Raw genomic sequence first — 21,893 nt, 5'->3', positions numbered from 1 at the left:
AGTGATACTAAAGCCAGTTTTATTTCATTTTGTCAAGTGACACTAAACGCGCCACCACAGATCTTTAACATGCCGATGACATGGAGTGACAAAAAGTTTTGACAGCCCTTCAAAAATTGTATCCTCAGCAGGGATCAAACCAACAAACTTTGAATCAAAAGGTCACAGAACTACTATTCAAGCATTCACATTTCTCCTGTGATTCTTCCAATCCTTGAATTCAGGGTTGATGGCTAAGGAGACCAATCCTGGTATGAAACATACAACCGGATTGGTTGCACCATCTTCAGGGCTGCTTACGGTGTGATTTGAACCCACCGTCTCCCGCACGCAAGCTCTCAGCTACGCATCCCTAACCGTATGGACAACTTGCTCGGTCAACATTTATTATAAGATGTAATCCAAACAGCTGTGAAAGAAGAAACGGCAGGAATCAAAGTTCATGGGGACCACTATTAAAAAACTCAAGTTTGCAGACGGCATTTTATTACTGGCAGAAAGTCTTGGAAGATATACAGCGTCTGATCGACCAAGTCATGTAAGCTAGAGAGGAATAAAGTTTAGTAGCTTGATGTCAGTAAAACTAGATTTATGGTGATCTTTAAGACACAGCAGAGAGGGAACATTATTAATGGGGAAGCAACACAAAATATCCAAAAATACAAAAATAGGTCAAGCTAAAAATGTGGTCAATAAAATGAGAAAAATGGGGGAGCTTAGTTTAATGTAAATGTTGGTCATCTGAGGTGATATGTATTTTCAACAGTCTTCTACAGAATGGAAACCTGGACCTTGAAACAAAGAACACAAAGAAGATAATATTGGTTTTTAAGGCCACTAACTACTTTTTACGGTTTTCAGAGATGCTAAAGTGCAGGAATTTTGTCCCACAGGAGTTCTCTTACGTACCAGTAAATCTACAACCATGAGGCTGGGATATCTGAGCACCTTCAACTTTCACTAGACTTAGCTGAGATTGAACGTGACAACTTGGGTCATACAGTGAAGAATTTGAAAGCCTTAGAACAGTGGATGTATAGAAAGATTCTGCGGTTGAAATGGATGGCTACTTTTAAATGTTATTTCTTACATTGGCCAACGGCCGTAGCCGTGTTGAAACACCGGATCCCGTGAGATCTCTGAAGTTAAGCAACATTGGGCGTGGTCAGGAGTTGGATGGGTTGCCACGCGCTGTTGGTGGGGGTAAGGGAATGGAGGAGCGGAAAGGAACTGGCCACCCTACCGCACGTAAACTCCGGCGCAGGAACACCTCTGCGGAGGTTCGGACCTGCCTTCGGGCAGAATAACCCTTACCTACCAATCGTACACTTCAAGGAAAAAAGAAAAATAAAAAATTCCTTTAAAGATCTAAATTGTTCTCTCAACATTCAACTCACCTGACAGTCTGCATCCTGGGCACTAAAGGCCGTTTCTGTACCCTGACAGCTCTCATCGTCAAGTGCAGATCCACTGTCTGTCGTGCTACTATCATCACATTTCATGGCGGACTCTTCAGCTAACCCATCTCCAGCAGATTCATCTCGATTGCCCACTTGAACGAAGCTATTCAGGTTGAGAATCTCAGGAAACACCACCCTGTAACACATCAGAATATTTACACCAATCAAGCAAAATAATCAGAAAAGAATTAAAGGGAAGGCAGGAAAAAGGCAATTAAAAAAAAAAAAAAAAGCTGAAGTCAATAAATCCATCAACATGAGATAGACATATCTGAGCACCTTCTACATACCACCAGACTAAGCCGGCGGGGCAGGGACAATGACGATTTCCCCATGCATTATTTCACACTTGTCCTCATCTTTTCTTTCTGTTGATCTCCCTGTTGACATTAATGTCACTGTGTCGTCTTGCACTTGTCTGTTCCTTTCCATTATCAATGTCATTGTGCTTATCAATTTCCATGTTCCTTTCCTTGTTCCTGACTTCCATCTCTATGATTTGCATATGTATATACATAGAACAACAGATGCTGAATTATGACTGTTCTATGTACTGTATTTCCTGTAATTAATTATACACTTCTCTTTTTAATAAGAATATAGACAAAAGATCTGATGATGATATTTGTTGTTTAAAGGGGCCTAACATCTAGGTCATAGGCCCCCAGTAGTAAGAGGTGCAACGAAATGAAAATTAAAACTTCAAAATGTATCCACCGACTAGAATCTAAAACGAATGATGAAAAATTATTGTGAAACAAAAACAAATTAGTGCATCCAATTCACAATGTCTTAATTATTGGGATGATGCTTATTATTTAAAGGGGTCCAAAAAAAGTCACTGGCCCCTCATAATGATACTAATCACTGGTAAAGCAGAACCATGGTGTTCCTCCTATAGTAGTACTAATCACAGGTAATGTAGACCCATGGTATGTCAAAAACAATGGCACCATTCACAGGCAACACAAACCCATGATGTTCCTCGCATAATGGTACTACGCTTGGGCAACGCAGACCCTAGTCACAAATAACGTCGACCCATGGTGTTTCGCATGTAACAGTACAGTAGAACTCCATTTTAATGCACCCGCTTTTAAGGAATTCCCGCTTTTAATTGAAGATTTTCGTAACGCCCAGCCAAATCGCCCTAAGCACAATGTTATTTAAACCCCCTTCTAACAAACTCCGACATAAGGAAAGGTCCGTTTTTAAGGAATACCGGTATTATTCACACAAATTACGATCACACATCCAGTTGTAACGAAAATTTGCGATTAAGATACTTTTTCTAAACTTACTTGAAATGTTAATTAACTTCCGTTTTCACGAAATCTCAGTCCAAAGTTAACGTGTTAAAGCGCTCTTTTAGCGATGTGTGGAACCATGATAAAATGGTGCAGCCTTTGGAAATCACTGTTATCGGCAAGCAGCAGTCACTGTCATGCTAGATGCCATTGGTTAGTAATGTATACTGAACTGTAGGCAGTACCTGAATGACGGCTGTATGGGAGCGAAATGCGGTTTCCAGCGAGACTAGCAGCACGGCCTGGAGGCATGATTGACGTACACGTACATGCCGCGAGACACAGGTAACTTCATGAAATATAAACATTTAGGTGGAAGGTCTCTTGCAAATTTCACATTATTTACAGTGAAAGATATATTTCAGAAGATTAAAAGTACTAGAAACTAAAAAGGCTGTGGATATTGAACGAAATAAAAATTTATTATAGAAAAAAATTACAGAATAAGCTTGCGCTTACGCTGCCTGAACCGTCATTGATAGACCCCCAAGTATAAGCGTACGAAATGTAGAGCTGTTCAACCTCTACAAAAAAGTCTGCAAGGGCATATACTTATCCCAAACCATTTGACCTTTAGAGCTATTTTAGTTCATAGTCATGGTAAAAAAACTTTTCAAATAAATGAATAAATGAATAAATAAATAAATAAATAAATAAATAAATAAATAAATAAATAAATAAATAAATAAATAAATAAATAAATACATATTTTTCCCAAATTTTACATCCAAATAAAGCTTCTAACCTCCTCTAGGACTTATTAAGGATTAAAATAATCTTTAAAGGACATAATTTGCATGAACGCTTTGGGAGTTAGGACCGTTTTAGTCGGGGTGGGTTGCTAGTTAACCTTACAATGTCCATAAAAATGATTAATTTCATATTGTACATCAAGCCTGTGACATTTCTACTGTCATATTTTTCAGCATCCGCAATAATGGCAGTCAATAATAATAATAATAATGATAAATTTAAAAATTTATGAATAATCCCATAATGAAATTAAATATCCTACATCCAGTCATCATCTGAAAAAAGAGAATCTTCAATAATGATACCCGTCTCCAGTGAGGTCAGCTGCCTTATCCTACAGCCGCTGCGCTGCGCATTTCCATCTCGCCGCACCAATTGCTGCTTAGGAATCAATCATGCGGAGCCCGCAGACTGAAGAATTTCTGCAGCTTCATTCACTGTTTTTGTTCCTGTGTTGCAAGTTGTTCTACGAGTTACATTTTTGTATCTGTGATAAGTGTTGTACTGCAAGTTAAGGCGGACTACGTTCATAATGGCTGCTAAATATAAGAAGCTGACTCTTCAACAAAAGATCGGCAACATCAGTGATGTTGAAAGGGATAGCCAAGTACCTTTGTCACACAGATAGCAAAAAAAACATGACCTGGCACCCTCTACGCTGTTTAGCATCACGAAGCAGAAGGAAGCAATTCTGACCACAGAAGTGGAGTGTGGTTCTGGGGCAAAAATAGGGAAGAATATTCGTTCTTTGCCGTACAAGAAACTTGAAAACATTTTAATGAAATGGTCTGTGGAAAAAAGGAGCAAGAACGCTCCAACCGACGGGAACATAAACAAAAAGCTTGAGAAGTCGCACTTAAGCTGGGTTTGGTCGATTTCCATGCTTCTAATGGCTGGTTATCGTTTTAAAAACAGCACAATCTTTCATTCCAAAACGTGTGCAGCGAGAGTGCAGAAGTTAATGATGATACAGCTGTGTACTGGAGAAATAATACCTTATCTCGACTTCTTGAAGGATATGATGCTAAGGATATTTTTAACGCCGATGAAATGGGAGTACTTTACAATTTGCTCCCGTCCATGACATATGCTGTTTGCGGAGAAAAATGCAATGGAAGCAATAAAAGTAACGTGCGTGGATGGCATCGGAGATATTTCTAAAATTTTTACGAAGCTTGGATGCCAAGATGGGATCAGCAGGAAGGAAGATAGTGCTGGTGATAGACAGATGTCCAGCTCATCCTTCAGATACATCTCTCCTGCGGAATAGCAAAGTGGTTTTCTTTCCTCCTAACTGCACTTGTCACCTGTAGCCTTTGGACCTTGGCGTTATTCCTTCCGTGAAAGAAGTACAGGAAGGCTCTGGTTCAAAGAATTATTTATTTCCTTAAAAGAAATGAGGAAATGAAATTGAATATACTCCAAGCCATGCATATGTTTGTAGCAGCATGGCAACTAGTCACAACAGACACTATTCAAAACTGCTTTGGCCATGCAGGTCAGGTTTTGGTGCCATTTCTTAAGTTTTTAATGAAGATGACAACTGATTAGAGAAGATTGGGGGGTTTTATCAAAGGACTCGAGTGCCACAACATTTGAAGAATTTATTACTTGTGATGATGATGTCCTAACCTCAGCACCACAGATGGATGTTGGAAACCTTTGTGCGTGATGATGCAAAAAGACAAAGTACAGAAGAAGAAGAACCAACTTTTGGCACAGAAGTGGAGGGACTGGACATTGTCCCCCAGTACTTCTCCTCCTTCAACATTGATGATCTCATCAACAGTCTCAACCTAATTGAGAGAAATCTTTCCGTGAGACATCTGGGCAGGAGGAAGCAAACTACCGTGAAGGTTAATATGCTTATTCTCATGGTTCTCATGCTCTATTTTTCACAAATCTCTTTAAAATCATGTTAGGTCTCTGTTTCTTCAATTTAAAACTGCAAGTCAGTAATACCTATTACTCTTTTCCTTGCTGCAGGTTGTGCTCCTAATGGTCCACTAAGGAATTTGTTACGTCTGCTGTTTTGTAAATATTTTCTGTTATTCTTGTGTTAATTTCAGTTTTTAGTATTAATATGGTCATTTATTATTTCTTGACATTGCATTAGTTAAAGACATACATGTCTTATTATTTCTTGTGATACATAACCTGTTTTCTTTGAATCCCCATTTAGAAAACACCCTTTTTTAAGGATGAAATATAAAATCCCCCTGAGATTCATTAAGAAGGGGCTCTACTGTACTAATTACAAGTAATCTCGTGGTTCTAATGTCATCATTCCAGGGTCACCCCTTTTAGCCACCTCTTATGACAAACAGGGGATACTGTGGGTGTATTAGTCTGCTTTCTCTACCCACAGGGGGTGCAAAAGATCTAGCTGTGTAAATTATTTCTGTAATTCTGACATAAAAAATATATTTACCAAAAAAAAAAAAAAGGAAGATAAATTACACATATACATAACCATTAGGAGAAACGCAAATTGACCGTCATTTTGTGTAAAATTATCAATCGGTTTTCTTCTGAATTGTCACATCTAGCATGCTGAACACACAAGTTTGAAATAAACTATGGCTACCAGAAAGATGTTCTACCCATTGCAAGCTAACAACAGTCACTATCACTATCAGCCATATTCAATCGTTTTTGAGATGTGGGATCTTTAAGTCCGAAGCAAGGTAGGTTTTCATGAGGTCTCTCCGTCTGGGGTGGTCTTGAGCGGTGTTCTGTCAATTGATCCCAGTAATCTTCCGGATGTCTTTATCCCATCTGTCCAGTGGTCTTCCCTTTGGCCTCAGACGATCTTTCGGACTCCACTCAAGTACAAACTTTTTCCACCTACCATCAGTTCTCTGAGCTACATGGCCTGCCCACTGCCATTTTAGGGTAGCCACCCTTTCTAAAATGTCACTGACCTTTGTGACTGACGTGATGTAATCTGCTCTCTTCCTGTCTTTCTTTGTGAAGCCTAGCATAAACCATTCCATAGCTCTGTGGGCTGTTCTGAGTTTTTGCTTAAACTCGCTCAGTGTCCAGGTTTCACAACCGTAAGTCAGTACAGGCACTCTGGTCAAAGACTACCTTCTTTCAGTGGGTTGGCATGTTGAATTTGAAGATTGAAGAATTTCTTCCGTAGGCTTGCCACCCTAGTTTGATACATCGGAAAATTTTCAGTCTTAAGTCCCCTTTCATGTTTACAAGCTGGCCAAGATAGACATTCTCAATGACCTGTTCTAGTGTGGAGTTTCTCATCTGTAGCTTTTCTGCTGGGGCCCATTTGTTGAGCATTATGGTTGTTTCTAGTTCATGAGACATCAAAATAGCACCCACCCAGAGATCCGATTGTGGGGCTAATTTACCTCTGGAATTTAGGAATTTCACCTTAATGTCACCCATTGTCTTTTGACTTAAAGGAAGTGAAGCATAATCACCACGCCTGCTTCAATGACAGATTGGTGATCCTCTCGCACTGATCGGCTCGCCGACCCAGCTTCCCACTAGGACTGGTTACCCGAATCTTCCACTGGGTTGCTCGGCTTAACGGGGGCACCTCTTGTTGGTTACGTGCTTGGAGTTGGGTGTGAGAGGCTAGAGGACTCAAACTTGCTGAGTCCTTATGTTATTGTTCCAAGATGGATTGCAACGATGCGTCACACTCCCATAACAGTACCTGAAGCAAAATAAGTGCAAATTAACTGAAGCGCCAATCACATCTATGTATAATGGCACAACGTAAGGGGTGGGGATCCTTTCATTTATATGCTATTTGCCGTAGCTACTGAAGGAAGAACTGCTGTTGCAGTGTCTCTTTCTTTTTTCCAGAGCAAACCATCTTCACTCCCATCTAACACGTTCAAGACTAGTGTTTTCTTGAAACTGTTTTCAATTAACCTTGAAGAAATCCCGTGTCATGAGAAACGGTATAACAGCAACGATATCACAAATTCCAGAAGTTCGTCTTCTATTTGTGGAAACTTTACTAGTATTCGGACAGTGAAATGGTTGACAACACTTGTAGGTTGCTTGAAGTACATTTTTCTCTTTCTGCCAGTACTGTACATTACACTCTGACACTGAAAACTTGCATCCCACTGCCTATCCCTGTGAATCTCAGCATAGTTACATAATTAATTACTAAGATGATGATGATGATGATGATGATGATTACAAGTCTATACAATGCACTATTATTTGCATACTTGCTCACTGTGGATAAGCAGTTACAAGATCGGAGAACACATGTGAACAACTGCATGGAATATAGTACTGTATTTTCACAATACACAGCAGTGTGTTACTGTGTTAGGTCAGCAGCAACTCACATACTGAACTAGTCAAGCACTACAATTTGGATATACGAGATTTCAAAATAGAAAGGCTGCTACTTGCCACCTAAATCTGGCAACACTTACGGAACTACACAGTAAATGCTAGAGAAAGCATAAGCATCAAATACACGAAGAAACTTTTCCCCACTCTGAATTTAAAAAAGCATGATGTAGAACTCCTGCAATGGCAAAATTACGTGAGGAAATACAGCACACGATGTAAAATTTTGTAGCAAGTTATAGCCAGGCTGAGTAGCTCAAACCAAGTTGGCTGGTTGGATCACAGCTCAGTCTCAAAATGTATCCACATACTAACAGTTTGAACAATTAAATACAACTTATTAATAATTATCAATGTTCTTTGTTACACACACATCCATATAAACAGCAGTATATTTGACATATTCCGACTTCACTTAAAACTTCTACAACTATTAAACCAGTAAAAACTAGACCTTCAGATTTTTACTGTGGATAGAGATCATAATAGGCGTTCAACTTCAGTTTCACGAAGAGTTATTGGAACTTTCGAGAAAATTTAAATCTAACCCCAAGCAAAAAGAGAAAGATTTTCTATTTACATATACAGAGAGACGAGGCAAAGTCCCACATGGAGCCACGTACGAGACGACCAGACAAGGGAGAGAGACAAACAGGGTGGAGAAATCTTCCAAATAACATATGGAATGCAAGAACTGCCTGGCCACATAATTAAACATTGAGTTATTCCACCTATAAACAAGCCCTCTTTGATTAGATTTTCACGTACTCAAAGCTTCCAACATGAGATCACATTGACGTACTTCAAGTTTGAACTCCGATTTAAGCATGCTGTGACCATCTTTTTAATTCATTTTGTATATTAAAACACAATGGGACTTTTATCATTCAATAATTGATCTTAAGACATACACAAACTGTGTTTTTTTTTTTTTAATCTGTGTTTAAATGTGAAAGACTGAGTCAACTTGACTCTTCAACATTTTAATATAATTATGTCATTGATTTTTAGTATTGAGATTATCATGTGTTTTATCATAATAGCTTAGGCTGAAGATGTCTCACAATAGAAGAGATGAAACATGTCCCTTTTCTTAAAATAAAATAAAAGAGAATATTGTATCGTAAAGGTGGTCACTCAATTAGACCTTATTTCTCATAAAAGTTTGAGGTCTTGGATTAAAGTCCTCCAAAAACAGGATTTGAACAAAATATGGCTTAACTCTTTGAGGGTGGATTTTGCTTTTTACATACATTGATTTTAATCACTCATACATATTAAAGTCTAATAGTATTAAATAGTCAGATTTTCAGCTTCTTCTCCCACTCCCAAAACGTCTTCATGCTGTCAGACCTGGTTGCCCTTTCGTTGTCAGTAATGGTGTACTTCCTTCGTTCAAATGTTATGAGTTTGAACTGTAAGTGCTTATTCCTTAGAATCCTCTTCTTTTCTCTGTCTTCAATGCGGAGCATTGATAAATTTAATTCTTCTAAATCATTCATGATCTCTGTGAACCAAGTTTTCTTTGTTTCATTTTTCTAGAAGTAACTAAATAACAGCTTCACTAGCCGGGCTTCTGACAGTCTGAACACATGACCAAAAAAAGGGCAATTCTCCTTCTCCGCATTGTATCTATTATTGATTCGCTTTCATGGTATACCGCTTCATTCGGTAATAATCTTCATTGGCCATCAACATATTAAATCCCATAACAGGTTTCCCCGCAAGCAGAATTTAATATATTAAATGGTCAGAGATCCAGCATTTCCAGCACACATACTGCTCATAAACTCAAAAGGTGGCAGTAAACAACACTTTTAGGTCTGGCTGAAAAGGGAATCCTCAAATAAAGTTGCGTTATATCCCTGCTAGCTTTTTTACAAGCTGTGAGGGGCTATTGTGTTTAGTCAAGCATGTGTCACAAGTTTTGAGACCGGCATTTTGCATTTTATAGTTATTTTGCAACTTGTTTAGTAAGAACAGTCAGTTAGCAAGAGATTTCTTCAATTTTGAACTCCATGGATGAAGATGAAAGTGATTTTTCATTTGAAGAGTCCAAAGATGGAAATTCAAGTAGCGAGTCTTCTCGGTGCAAGAGCGACTGGAGTGCCCCGGAAATACGAAGATGCTGACGAATGGACTGACGTGAGCAACTTAGATTCAGGACCTTCAAATACCATTCCAATATATAATATTAATCTAGGATCAATTTTACATTCATATTTTGACACTGCAACCGAGCCTACAGAGTGCTTTTCAATATATTTTATAACTTTTTTTTTAAAACCAGGAAACAGTAATTAAAGGAAACAAATGGAAACAACAGGAGACAGCTCCACTAGATTATGTAGAATCAAAGATTAGCTATATCCAACACTATCTGATATACAGGGGCGTAACTAATGTGATACAGGCTCGCCTACCAAAATAAAAATTTGGGCCCCCTCAAATGAAATGTACAACCTACAAATATCTAAAATGTAATTACAGCAAGTAGAACACAACATACTGCCAAATTATATGCACAAAGGGATTATTCATTATTGTAAGATTATTAAAAAATACAGTTTTAATAGGTTTTATTTGACTGTCTCTCTGGTTGAATGGCTAAGCTGATGAACTGCCAACCACTTAGATATTCGTACTTAAAAATGGGTTTGATTTTTCACAGTTATAATAATTTATTCGATTACAACCCAGAAAAATATACCAACAAAATTAAATCGAAAACTGTTCAAATAAAGTTTGAAAAATATAAAACTACACAAGGACCAATTTTACATTCATATTTTGACATTGCAACTGAGCCTACAGAGTGCTTTTCAATATTTTTTATAACTTTTTTTTTAAAACCAGGAAACAGTAATTAAAGGAAACAAACGGAAACAACAGGAGACACCTCCAACTAGATTATGTAGAATCAAAGATTAGTCACCCAGGGTGTAAGTACACCATTTAATTATCTTCGCGCAAAGAGAACTTGCTCGAAACTGAGTTGACTGATTGTTACTACATCAAGTTATTCCAGAAATTATACATTGTTGTCGAATATGTGTGAGAAAGAAGTTCAATGATAAGCAAATTTTGTGCATAATACAATCTCAGGTACACTACATATCAAGAAAGTAAGATTTTTCTAACCAAAATATTATATTTTGATATCAACTTCCATTGCGGTGATTATTTTTGAATAATTTGGGGCAAGTCTTTTGTGAGGAGCATGTCGCGGTGCTGCGAGAGATAGCAAGCTGTGCTGCGTCATTCAACTCAGTTACGATAACTGCTGCTGGATGCAACCGAATGTCAATTCTTCTACGTACAAATGTACAAACAAACTATTTCATCGTTATCTGATCTTCTGACCATTTCTATGCAGAGTGACATTAAGCTAATAACTTATTTGTTGAATGCCTCTTATGCCTTTTATGTGCTAACATGCTGTTGCGTAAAAATTCAATAATATCCTACAAACTTCTATGACGGAGTACACCCGATATTCCAGGTAAGTCTTTAATATTATGTACATATCCATGTTTATAGCTAGTGTTTGAAAATTGTGGCCGAATTCTAATTTGCCACATTTTCAGTCTGCATACAATGACATAAAACGCTTTATCCACATAGGTTTAAGTTCAGATAAATGTTTAGATGCTGAAACAAGGAAAAGGGAAAGGCTAACTAAAGTACAAGCAAGCTGCTTGTTTATGCAGCAAACTGTTTCCCGTTTCAAGTCTTTTCACTCTTACAGATCGTGACATATGAAGCTGTTAGTACATACTGCCTCCTGAAAACGTAGATTTGATCATGTTGGAAGCATGGCTACCATATGAAAGGGCACACAAGAAAAAGAAATTTCAAACTATTTTTGTTATCAATTTTCAAACAAGAATATTTGACTAAAATATCAGATATTTTAAAAACTATAATGCAATCATCCCTTGATTTTTCCATGTAGAATGGCCCACAAAGAAATAGCAAAGCAGTGGGAAAAGTCCCTTTCCCCAAAAATTTGTTGCCGGTTTTCATATCTGACATTTGTGAATTGTGCACCACAGAACAGGGTCTCCATTTTGAACAAACTCTGTAAAGAAATGTGCATTCTAAGTTTTCAAATTATTGGCAAAAGTGACTTATCCCTCCCTGCATGAACAATACACACGACACTAAGAATTAAACAGAGTTTACTTACTTATCATTGAGTTTAATTCTGTGCAGCGTGGTGTAGTCAAAATCAAAACGTTTTAGGTGTAGGGTGAGGAGGTATGGAAACTTCGAGAACTTGAGCCCTTTATGGGCATCACATTTTTTATTGCACTTTTCACAGAAGTACTGGTTATTACCGTCCAACGTCTCAGGCTGTACAAAGGCCCTTAATGCCTCTTTCTGAAACAATGACACCAATTTAATCGAGATAGAAATGTGTTAAAACACAAAAATATTTTTAAATAACAATTCTGCTAATATACTCACCACACTACCGTACGCTACCGAACTACCAAATGGGCGGACAGGTAATGGAATATCCAGAAAGGTGTCTTCTCGGTACTTTTCGGTACCACATTCAAGGCATTTAACATAATCTATCATCTTTCCTGGAAGGAGAACACATCATAGGCCAAGATTACACAATTGGTCAATTCAAGATTTTAAAATCTTTTGCTATCGTACCCTTACAGTAAGTCATTTAAAGTTAGGAATATGCAAAGGAACACATAATAATAAAATAAAAACAATGACAGGCCACTGCAGAAAGAGGAAGCAATAGAAAGAGAAGACAAGGACAAACATGAAACACAAAAGGACTAGTACGATCTCTCCATCTTCATACACTGCCATCCTAGAATAGACAGGCTCTCTCTTCTTAGTCCACCTGTCTTCCACCGAGTTCGATACCTGCACTCGCTTAAGTGCGACCAGTATCCAGTATTAATAATATAATGCCAAGCAGGCATCAATATTTTGGTAATGAGACAAAGTCTCTCTCACAGTGCATTTGGCACTGCCGGTGGCACCAAGTAGCCTATGCAGTGGCCTCCACAGTACGTACTAGCCATGTGTCTTGGTGGGTGTGCTATGTACCAACTGATGAGCCCAACTTCGCACACGGGGGCGAAACGCTAGCAACCAGGAATGAGTTAGCTGGAAAATTTATAATGTCCAATAACAGACCACTTATATTGGTATTATAAATTTACTCATTCGGGACAAATATTTCAGGTTCCCTCTGGGAATCTAAGGAATCTATATCAGTATCCAGTATTTGGGAGATAATGGGTTCAAACACTACTGTTGGCAGCCCTGACACCGGTTGGTTTCCCATTTTCACACCAGGCAAATGTTGGGGCTGTACCTTAATTAAGGCCACAGCCACTTCCTTCCCACTCCTAGCCCTTTCCTATCCCATCATCACCAAAAGACCTGTCTGTGTTGGTGCGAGGTAAAGCAACTTGTAATAATTATCCGGCTTTCTTCATATCCTATACTTCCAAAGACAATACTGAAGAATTTGAGTGTCGACGCCCTCACGATGAAACTATGAAGCAGAAACAAGAAGAAAGAAGTTTTCCTATCATCCAGAAACAAGCTCATCGGGAACTGAAAATAAATGGATGTAGAAGAACAGGGATTGATGAATGCTTCTCGAGTCATTGAAGGAGCATCTTGATATGGGAAGTGTGAAAGTCGCATAAACATGCAAGAAGAGAAAAGACAAAATTATTAGGCTGATTACAAGCAGTAAATGTACAAGATTTACTCTAGCTCTACGTTAACGTATGTGTCCGAGACTTGGACTCTGACAACAAGAAATGAGAGTAAAATTTAGACCAGTGAGATGAAGTTCCTGAGGAGTACGGTAGGGAAGACAAGGAGAGACTGAGTAAGAAATGTTGAGGTTAGAAAAGAGATAGGAGTAGAAAAAGTGAGTGATAGGATGGAGAGTAAGACTTGAGATGGTTCGGACATGTTAGGAGGATGGAGGAGGGAAGGATACCAAAACAAGTGTTAGAGGCTAAGATAGAAGCAAAGAGGGCAAGAGGGCCCAGTTCAAGATGGATGGACTCTGTCAAGAACAGTATAAGTAAAAGGAGACTGGACTGCAATACAATTACTGAAGAGGAGTGGTGGAAGGAGAGGCAACAGTGGAGAAGTGCCATCGAAACCCCAACCTGGCAGGAGCTGGGCAAGGGAAATTAAAATGATGACAAATGGTAAAAGATTAGGAACACAGAACAAACACAATGAGAGAAAAGAGACTCACCGAGTAAATATAAGTAATGGATAGGAGCAAACATTACTAATCAAGTTATAAAAGACGAACATGAACAAAAAAGGATAATCATAAGGGTTCTGAAGTTTATGACCTAAGGAAGTGTGCTAGCAAATATGCCCTAAAAACTAGCAAATTATTACAGAAAAATTGTAAAATATGACTTACGGAATTTATTGATAGCTAGCAAATATGAAAGTATTACTAACATTGAACATCGTGGGCCGACTGCAGAAACGGTATTTAGACAATGTTTACAATTAAACAATGTCTAACTATGGCTGCCACATTGCAAAGACATTATTTATCACTCAGACACTGTCTAAAACCGATGTTCAACTAGCCAGTTTAAACACTGCCAAGAACACGGTTTAACCTTAAATTTTAGGAGTGAATCACAATCAGAGGTTATGTACCATGAATCATACTACACAAGGGACAGTTCATTAACTGTCAACTAGACTACAATTCTTGGCAACTGGTATACACTGACTGAGCAAATGTCATGGGATAGCGGAGCACTGATGCGCAGTTGTGCTGTGTGCGCACCACACGCCCCCTGTGCCAGCGGCAGTTGTATAGGAGACCTTGTGAGCAGTGGCTGTGCATGTGACAGGTGTAACATGGAGCGTCGTCGTGAACTGACACCATTCGAACGGGGTATGGTGGTCGGTGCCCGACGGATGGGAAGTGCGATTTTGGAAGTGGTGCGGGAATTTGGCTTCACACGATCCTTCTCAATGAACAGGAACAGAGACTTGTCAACATGAACCCCAGCATTCCAATAGCCAGAGCCCTACCTAAAATCCATTAAAACAACATTCCCATACGTCTGATTATTAATTGCCGTAATAGACCTACCTATAAAGTTTCCAAATATATCAACGGTTTTCTAAAACAACATTATAAATTTAATAATAAACTTCCTTTAAACAATTCAATCAAATTTTGCGATATTTTAAGTAAATTTTACTTACAACCTAACCACATAATGTGTTCCTATGATGTTACAGATGTTGATTCCCATAGGGAATCTGAAATACCTGTCCTGAACGATTAAATTTATAATACCAATATAAATGGTCCGTTATTGGACATTATAAATTTTCCAGCTAACTCATTCTTGGTTGCCAGCGTTTCGCCCTCGTGTGCTAGGGTGGGCTCATCAGTTGGTACCTAGAACACCTGCCAATACGCTGGCTAGTGCATACCGTGGAGGCCACTGCGTAGGCTAACTGGAGCCACTGGCAGTGCCAATGCACTAAGAGACTTTGTCTCATTATCAAAAATTGATGCCTGCTTGGAATCAACATCTGTTTCATCTGATGGCCAAGCAGGCATCAATTTTTGATAATGAGACAAAGTCTCTTAGTGCATTGGCACTGCCGGTGGCTCCAGTTAGCCTTCGCAGTGGCCTCCACGGTATGCACTAGCCAGCGTATTGGTAGGTGTGCTAGGTACCAACTGATGAGCCCACCCTAGCACACGAGGGCGAAACGCTGGCAACCAAGAATGAGTTAGCTGGAAAATTTATAATGTCCCATTGGTATTCCTATGATGTCATAAACATGTATCCAAATATACCTACAAAAGAAACTGTCAAAATTATCTATGACAATATTTCAAAACATAGCAGCCTGAGTAAGCTGGAAATTGATGAATTTATGAAGATCTTGAATTTTGTATTGAATAACAACTTTTTCTCCTTTAATGGAAAGATTTATCAACAGACTGGCTTAGCCATGGGTGACCCTTTGTCCGGCATCTTGGCTGACATTTACATGGATTCAATAGAGTATACGAAAATCAAAGAACATATAAAAGGTATATGTTTGTGGCTAAGATTCGTGGATGACACTTTTGTGGTTATTGACAAAAATGTTACTAACAGCGACGAAGTTTTAGAGAATTTAAATAAAATTTACCCTAATGTAAAATTCACTAAGGAAGACGAAGTTAAACAGTCCTTAAATTTTCTAGATATCACGATCACACGCGTCAATAATACTTTTGATTTTCAAATCAACAGGAAACCCACACAATCTCCTATAACCATAAATAATTCCTCTTTACATCCCAATTCTCAACAAAGGCGTCATTCTATAATTTAATACATGGAGCTTTGAAAATCCCACTCTCCCCTCACAACTTAAAAAGAGAATTAAACTATATAAGGAACTTGGCTAAACTCAATGGGTTCAGGCTAAACTCAATGGGTTCAAAGTTGAAATGATTAACTGGTTAATCAATAAAGTTAAATATAAACTATCCACGAATCTCATTCCAGATAAACCTAAAAAAACTAGTTACGCCACGTTTACATACAATAACCCAGCCATCCACCAGATTGCGAACACACTGAAGAAATATGACACTAATATTGCTTTCAGAACAGTAAATACAAATCAAAGTAAAGTCAATAATAAAAACAGCCGTTTTTGGAGATCTGGTATTTACAGACTAACTTGCGCTCAGTGTGGATTTAGTTATGTTGGTCAAACTGGGCGCAGCTTCTATACGAGATGTATGGAGTATTACAATGCCTTAAAACATAACAAATATTCAGCGATGAGCTCACACATGAGTGAAACAGGACACCAGTTTACATCAATTGATAAAGATCTCACTATTCTAAGATGTATAGGCAAAGGAAAACTTATGAATGAATTAGAAAGTCTTTACATCTTTTTAGACCAAACCTATAATAAAGACCATAATCTTAATGATGCCACGGAGGCAAAAAATCCTTTATATGAGCTAACTCCAAAGTTATTAGGCATTGTGAATTCAAAACATAATACAATCCCGCAGACTTTTAGAACTTCTTGTTCTAAAGCTTCCACCACCTCGCCAAATTTTAGGCCCGCCCATCTTGCTCCTAACAGCCCTCCAATAACAACACCTGCGCGCAAGGATCCGCCCACCCTTACCCCCCATCCAGGTCCTTCACTGCCTCAGCCACACCGTTATAATATTAGAAGTAGAAAGCTCAGTCAAGCTAGCGTTGCTGGAACAGCCCGACGTACTTAACACGCACCGTATGAGTAAGTACCGCCTTAGGCATTTTTGACGTACGGGAAGTCTCATGCACAGTACTATTTAACTAACTTTCTTTACCATTTTGTTTCAGAAAAACTTGATCATTTCTTCCAACAAATGTTTCAACGGGGTTAATAACACCCACTTGACCGTCTTTTGAATCCAATTGATTACCACACCAACATAATTACTGACATCCGCTAGCTTTGACACAACATTTTATCATTAGCAACGCCTCCACAAGAAGTTCCATTTTCTTTTCTACAACTTTCAGATGTATCAACCCTACACATTTTAACATATTTGTTACGTTCACACTTCTGTTTTAAATAACTGACAGTGATTTTATTATCTTGGACTCCTGCTATGGGAATGGAACAAACATCCCCCTTTGATGATTGTGCTTACACTCAAGGTCGTCACAGTCTTAATGATATATAAGAAGAGGATCCATTTTTGTTTTAAACTCTCAAATATTCATGATTAACCACGTTTTAATCTTCAAAAACTGTTAATTCACTGAGTTTTTTTTGTAACATACTTTGGTGCAATATCGTTATTTTAGACGTTATAGTATAATATTTTATGAAATCATTGTCCAACATTTTACTCTATAGTTTATAAGATTGGAAAGATTTCATATCCATTAATTTTTAAGATTGATATAGGCTGATGATGCCCGTAAAAAAAAAAAGGGTGAAACATGTACCATTGACTTTTATGTATTATGTATAAATTTTACCCACATGAAATAGAACCTCTTCGAAGAACAGTATGGATTCAGGAAGGGGAGATCAACAACTGATTTCATCTTTACAGTCCGTCAGTTAATGGAAAAATACTATGAACACAACCGAGATTTGTGGTTAGCCTTTCTGGATATCAAGAAAGCATTTGATGCAGTGAATAGAGAGAAGGTGTGGGAAGCACTGAAGAAAATTGGAATACAGGATGACATGATACACCGGATCAAGAATTTGTATGAAGATACCTGAAGTAAAGTGAAAACCTTTGATATAAAATCTGGGTTAAGACAAGGTGGTGTTCTGTCTCCTCTTATTTTCATCACTGTGATGAACGAGATTCAGAGAAAAGTTCACCAAACCATTGGAGGTAAGAAAATGAAAGTTATATTGTTCACGGATGATATATGCTTGTGGGGAGACTCTAAAGTAGATCTTCAAGGACAAATAAACTCCTGGGCAGAATCTGCTAAAGAATATGGATTCATCTTCAGCCAAGAGAAAAGTGAGGTTATGGTCATGAAGAGATACAGGCAACAAATGGGATACACTGAAATGGAGGGGAAACGGCTACAGATGAACCATCAATTCAAATATCTTGGAAGTGTTATCTCTGATACTGGTTCTATAGATAAGGGAATTTCCCCACAGAATTTTTACAAAATAGTTAAAGACATAATATGGAACAAGAAAATACCAACAAAATGTAAGAGAGTCATATATGAAACTTATTACGTACCAATCCTGACCTATGGTTGCGAAACATGGACCATGAGAAACAAAGATGTTAGTAGATTCCAGGCAGCAGAAACGAAATTTGTCCGTAGCATGATCGGCAAAACACGGAGGGACAGAGTCCGTAATGAGGAAATCCGCAAGCAGGCTCAAGTTGTAAGACTGCAGGACAAAATAACAGTGCAGCGACTGAGATGGTATGGATATATGTGACGCATGGGTGATAACAGATTACCAAAAAAAATGTACGATCTAAAACTTGAAGACAAAAGACCAAGAGAGCGATCAAGACTCAGGTACAAAGACATGGTGAAGATTGACATTCAACAGAGAGGACATACTTTGGACAGCATTGATGAAGGAGAGAAGTTCAGGGACCGCAACTGGTGGAAAAGCTTCGTTTGCCGATCCATCGCTTAAGATGGAACGACGTGGGATATGTATGTATGTATGTATGTATGTATGTATGTATGTATGTATGTATGTATGTATCTATATATGAAATAGTGTATTGTATTGAACTGGTGGACCTATAAATAATATAATAATATTTGAGATATTCACACGATCAACCATGTCCAGGGTGTATCGTGAATGGTTGAATGCGGGCGTCACCGTCCACAACAGACGAACGACAGGCCGTCCAGCCACCCTCGATGACCATGACCAGCGACATCTGAGACGGATTGCCAATAGTGACAGACGGGCAACCGTGTAACAAACCACGGCTCAATTCAACACAGGCAATGCTAGACACTTCTCCCAGTGGACAATCCGTAGGAACACACAGGTGCCATTGTTAACCCAACGTCATCGGGCACAACGACGCGCATTTGTCGCCAGTCACCGGGGATGGACACTGGAACAATGGCGTAACGTGATATAGTTGGACGAATCACGATTTCAACTGCATCATGCCGATGGGAGGCACCGTGTATGGCGCAAACCACATGAAACCATGGACCCCGCCTGCCTCGACGGTGTGGTCCAGGGCGCTGGTGTATCTGTTATGGTCTGGGGTGCATTTACCTGGTATGGAATGGGCCCTCTAGTTGTTCTGGAAGAGACTTTGAATAGTATGTAGTATGTTGAGCTGCTCGGAGACCATCTCCACCCACTTTTTTGCCTTCCAGCGCCCAGAAGGTTCTGCGGTGTTTCAAGATGATAACGCGCCGCCACATCGCTCCCACGTCGCCCGGGAATGGTTCCAGGAACATGCAGCGGAGGTCCAACGACTGGCATGGCCACCCAGGAGCTCTGATATGAACCCTATTGAGCATATCTGGGATGTCCTGGAATGCAGGCTCCGTGCCATGGATCCTGCACCCATGAAGAGACCAGCACTGCAAACGGTTTGGTGTCAGCTGTGTCCAGAGGACTACCAGGGACTTGTCAACTCACTTCCACGGCGTCTCACTGCAGTTCGCAGGGACACAGGAGGCCCCACACGCTATTAGGTGACTATCCCATGACATTTGCTAAGTCAGTGTATTTTATTAGACTTCCCTGGAATTATAGGTCACTTCGACTATACTCCGCACGGCTCTACTTCTAAATTGACGTTTTGGCAGATTTTGGGTCTGTCTGGTGGTTATGTGCTGAAGCATAGACCTCCAACCAATCCCAATCTGCCATTCATATCAATTTATATCGGCAGAGCATGATCTCGAAATCCAGTTGCAACTCTAATATTTACATTCGCCACGTGGTTAACCTATCTCGCTCAGCGTGTGTGGCATTCGATACGCTTCACAATCTTTTGCATTTTCCTTCAGCAATTAGTGTTTTTCATATCATTGGAGGGTTCTAGAGACTCTGAGATCAGTGGAGTGTTTCCTTTGTAGGCCATAACCTCCTTCCTGTGCCAGCCATTAGCGGTGAGTGATGTTTTATTTCCTCATTCTCTTTTATTCTTAATAATACACTCGTATTCTCTTATTAGTGTCGGATGTTGTTAGTAAGTGTAGTGTTTGTGAATTTGTTTTCAATCCATATTCATTAGTTTTTCTGAGTACTGGTACGGTATTACATTTTACAAGGGCTGTTTACCGCAGTCGTATTGCATCAGCTGTTCTCGCGGGCATAGCGCGCTGGCAACAGAGGAAAGGCGGTGCTCATTTGTTTTGCAAAACTTCAATTTAGAAGTAAGGCCGTGCGGAGTATACACTCATATCAGAATAACTTGTCCCAATTGTCAGAGAGCTGGCACATACATCAGCCAGGAGGGATTCAGTTATATTTTCTGCCAAGTACACATAATAGTGACAATACAAAATAGGTTGTGTGCGTGGGTTTTTTTTTCCTCTCTCGGTTAATATTGTACCAATTTGGGTAAGTTTCTGGCAACTTTAAGATAGGAAAAGTAATGGCCTGAGAAAGATGAGCCCTGGATATAATAACAGACCCACTATTTGCCTGCTGTATAAATGGGGAAACTACAGAAAACAACCTCCAGGGCAGCCAATGGTGGACCCTATGATCTCTTGAATACAAGCCATATCTATATGGCCCATACAACTCATTCGGTTACAGAGTACTATAGTTTCATCTTCCCTTCGCCGAACCTATTTGGATTACACTCATCGTAACACTATAATGAAAGCTTCACTACCTCAAACGGTGGCATGTCGCTTTACTGTCTATAATATTATGAGATTTCATTTCCACCTAAAGCGATATTCTTATCTGTGGTCAGGTCATGGTCATGCTTAGCCACATTTGAGTAGGGTGTAGGAAGATGACAGATGACTAACGTTTGGTGCACCCACCTATGGATTTCATTGGTTGTGACAAGCAAAGAGTTGCATGGGAGATACTTCTATTTCCATGTTTGAACCAATGTTGAAACTTTAAACGATGTATAGCTAAACACTGGCTGAACATTGTTTATGCAATGGAACATCGTACATAACTTAGACGTTGTCTAAGGCTTAAAACTAGCTGTCATTTCTGCAATCGGCCCCTTGAGTACCAAAAAGTGATTCGTGATAATACAGTAGACAGATTAAATCATGCAAGTGACAGAGCTACAGTACGTTAAAACTTTCTATGTGAATTCACATTAAATCACTTTACTGTCTCTACCGTAACTTCTTGAGATGCTTTACCAAAGAGAAAAACATTCCATCAGTAGGCCTACTGAAGATCTCTTTCACATGATTTCTTAATTTTTCATTTTCACTGCACTTCACTTTAGGTATGACAGGATTCACAGCAGTACTAGAAGTGTAACCAATCTGTTGAAATTTGT

At 39.0% G+C, this 21,893-nt stretch overlaps 1 protein-coding gene across 12 annotated transcripts in view; it reads right to left on the bottom strand.

Moving 5' to 3' along the window:
* Usp47 (ubiquitin specific protease 47) overlaps positions 1 to 21,893 on the bottom strand; it is a 225,358-nt gene that overhangs the window by 130,213 nt on the left and 73,252 nt on the right. For all 12 annotated transcript variants that reach the window (XM_067156578.2, XM_067156582.2, XM_067156579.2 and 9 more), the window contains 3 exons: positions 12,329 to 12,450; positions 12,048 to 12,241; positions 1,398 to 1,596 (listed from right to left, as the gene is read on the bottom strand). In XM_067156578.2, coding sequence (XP_067012679.1) covers positions 1,398 to 1,596; positions 12,048 to 12,241; positions 12,329 to 12,450 — 515 coding nt within the window. The remainder of the gene's footprint in view (positions 1 to 1,397; positions 1,597 to 12,047; positions 12,242 to 12,328; positions 12,451 to 21,893) is intronic.

This window comes from Anabrus simplex, chromosome 12 (genome assembly GCF_040414725.1).
Source record: "Anabrus simplex isolate iqAnaSimp1 chromosome 12, ASM4041472v1, whole genome shotgun sequence".
NCBI classification, from domain to species: Eukaryota; Metazoa; Arthropoda; class Insecta; order Orthoptera; family Tettigoniidae; genus Anabrus; species Anabrus simplex.
The sequence above is the reverse complement of the archived record's forward strand: the minus strand, read 5'-3'. Positions and strand labels throughout refer to the sequence as shown.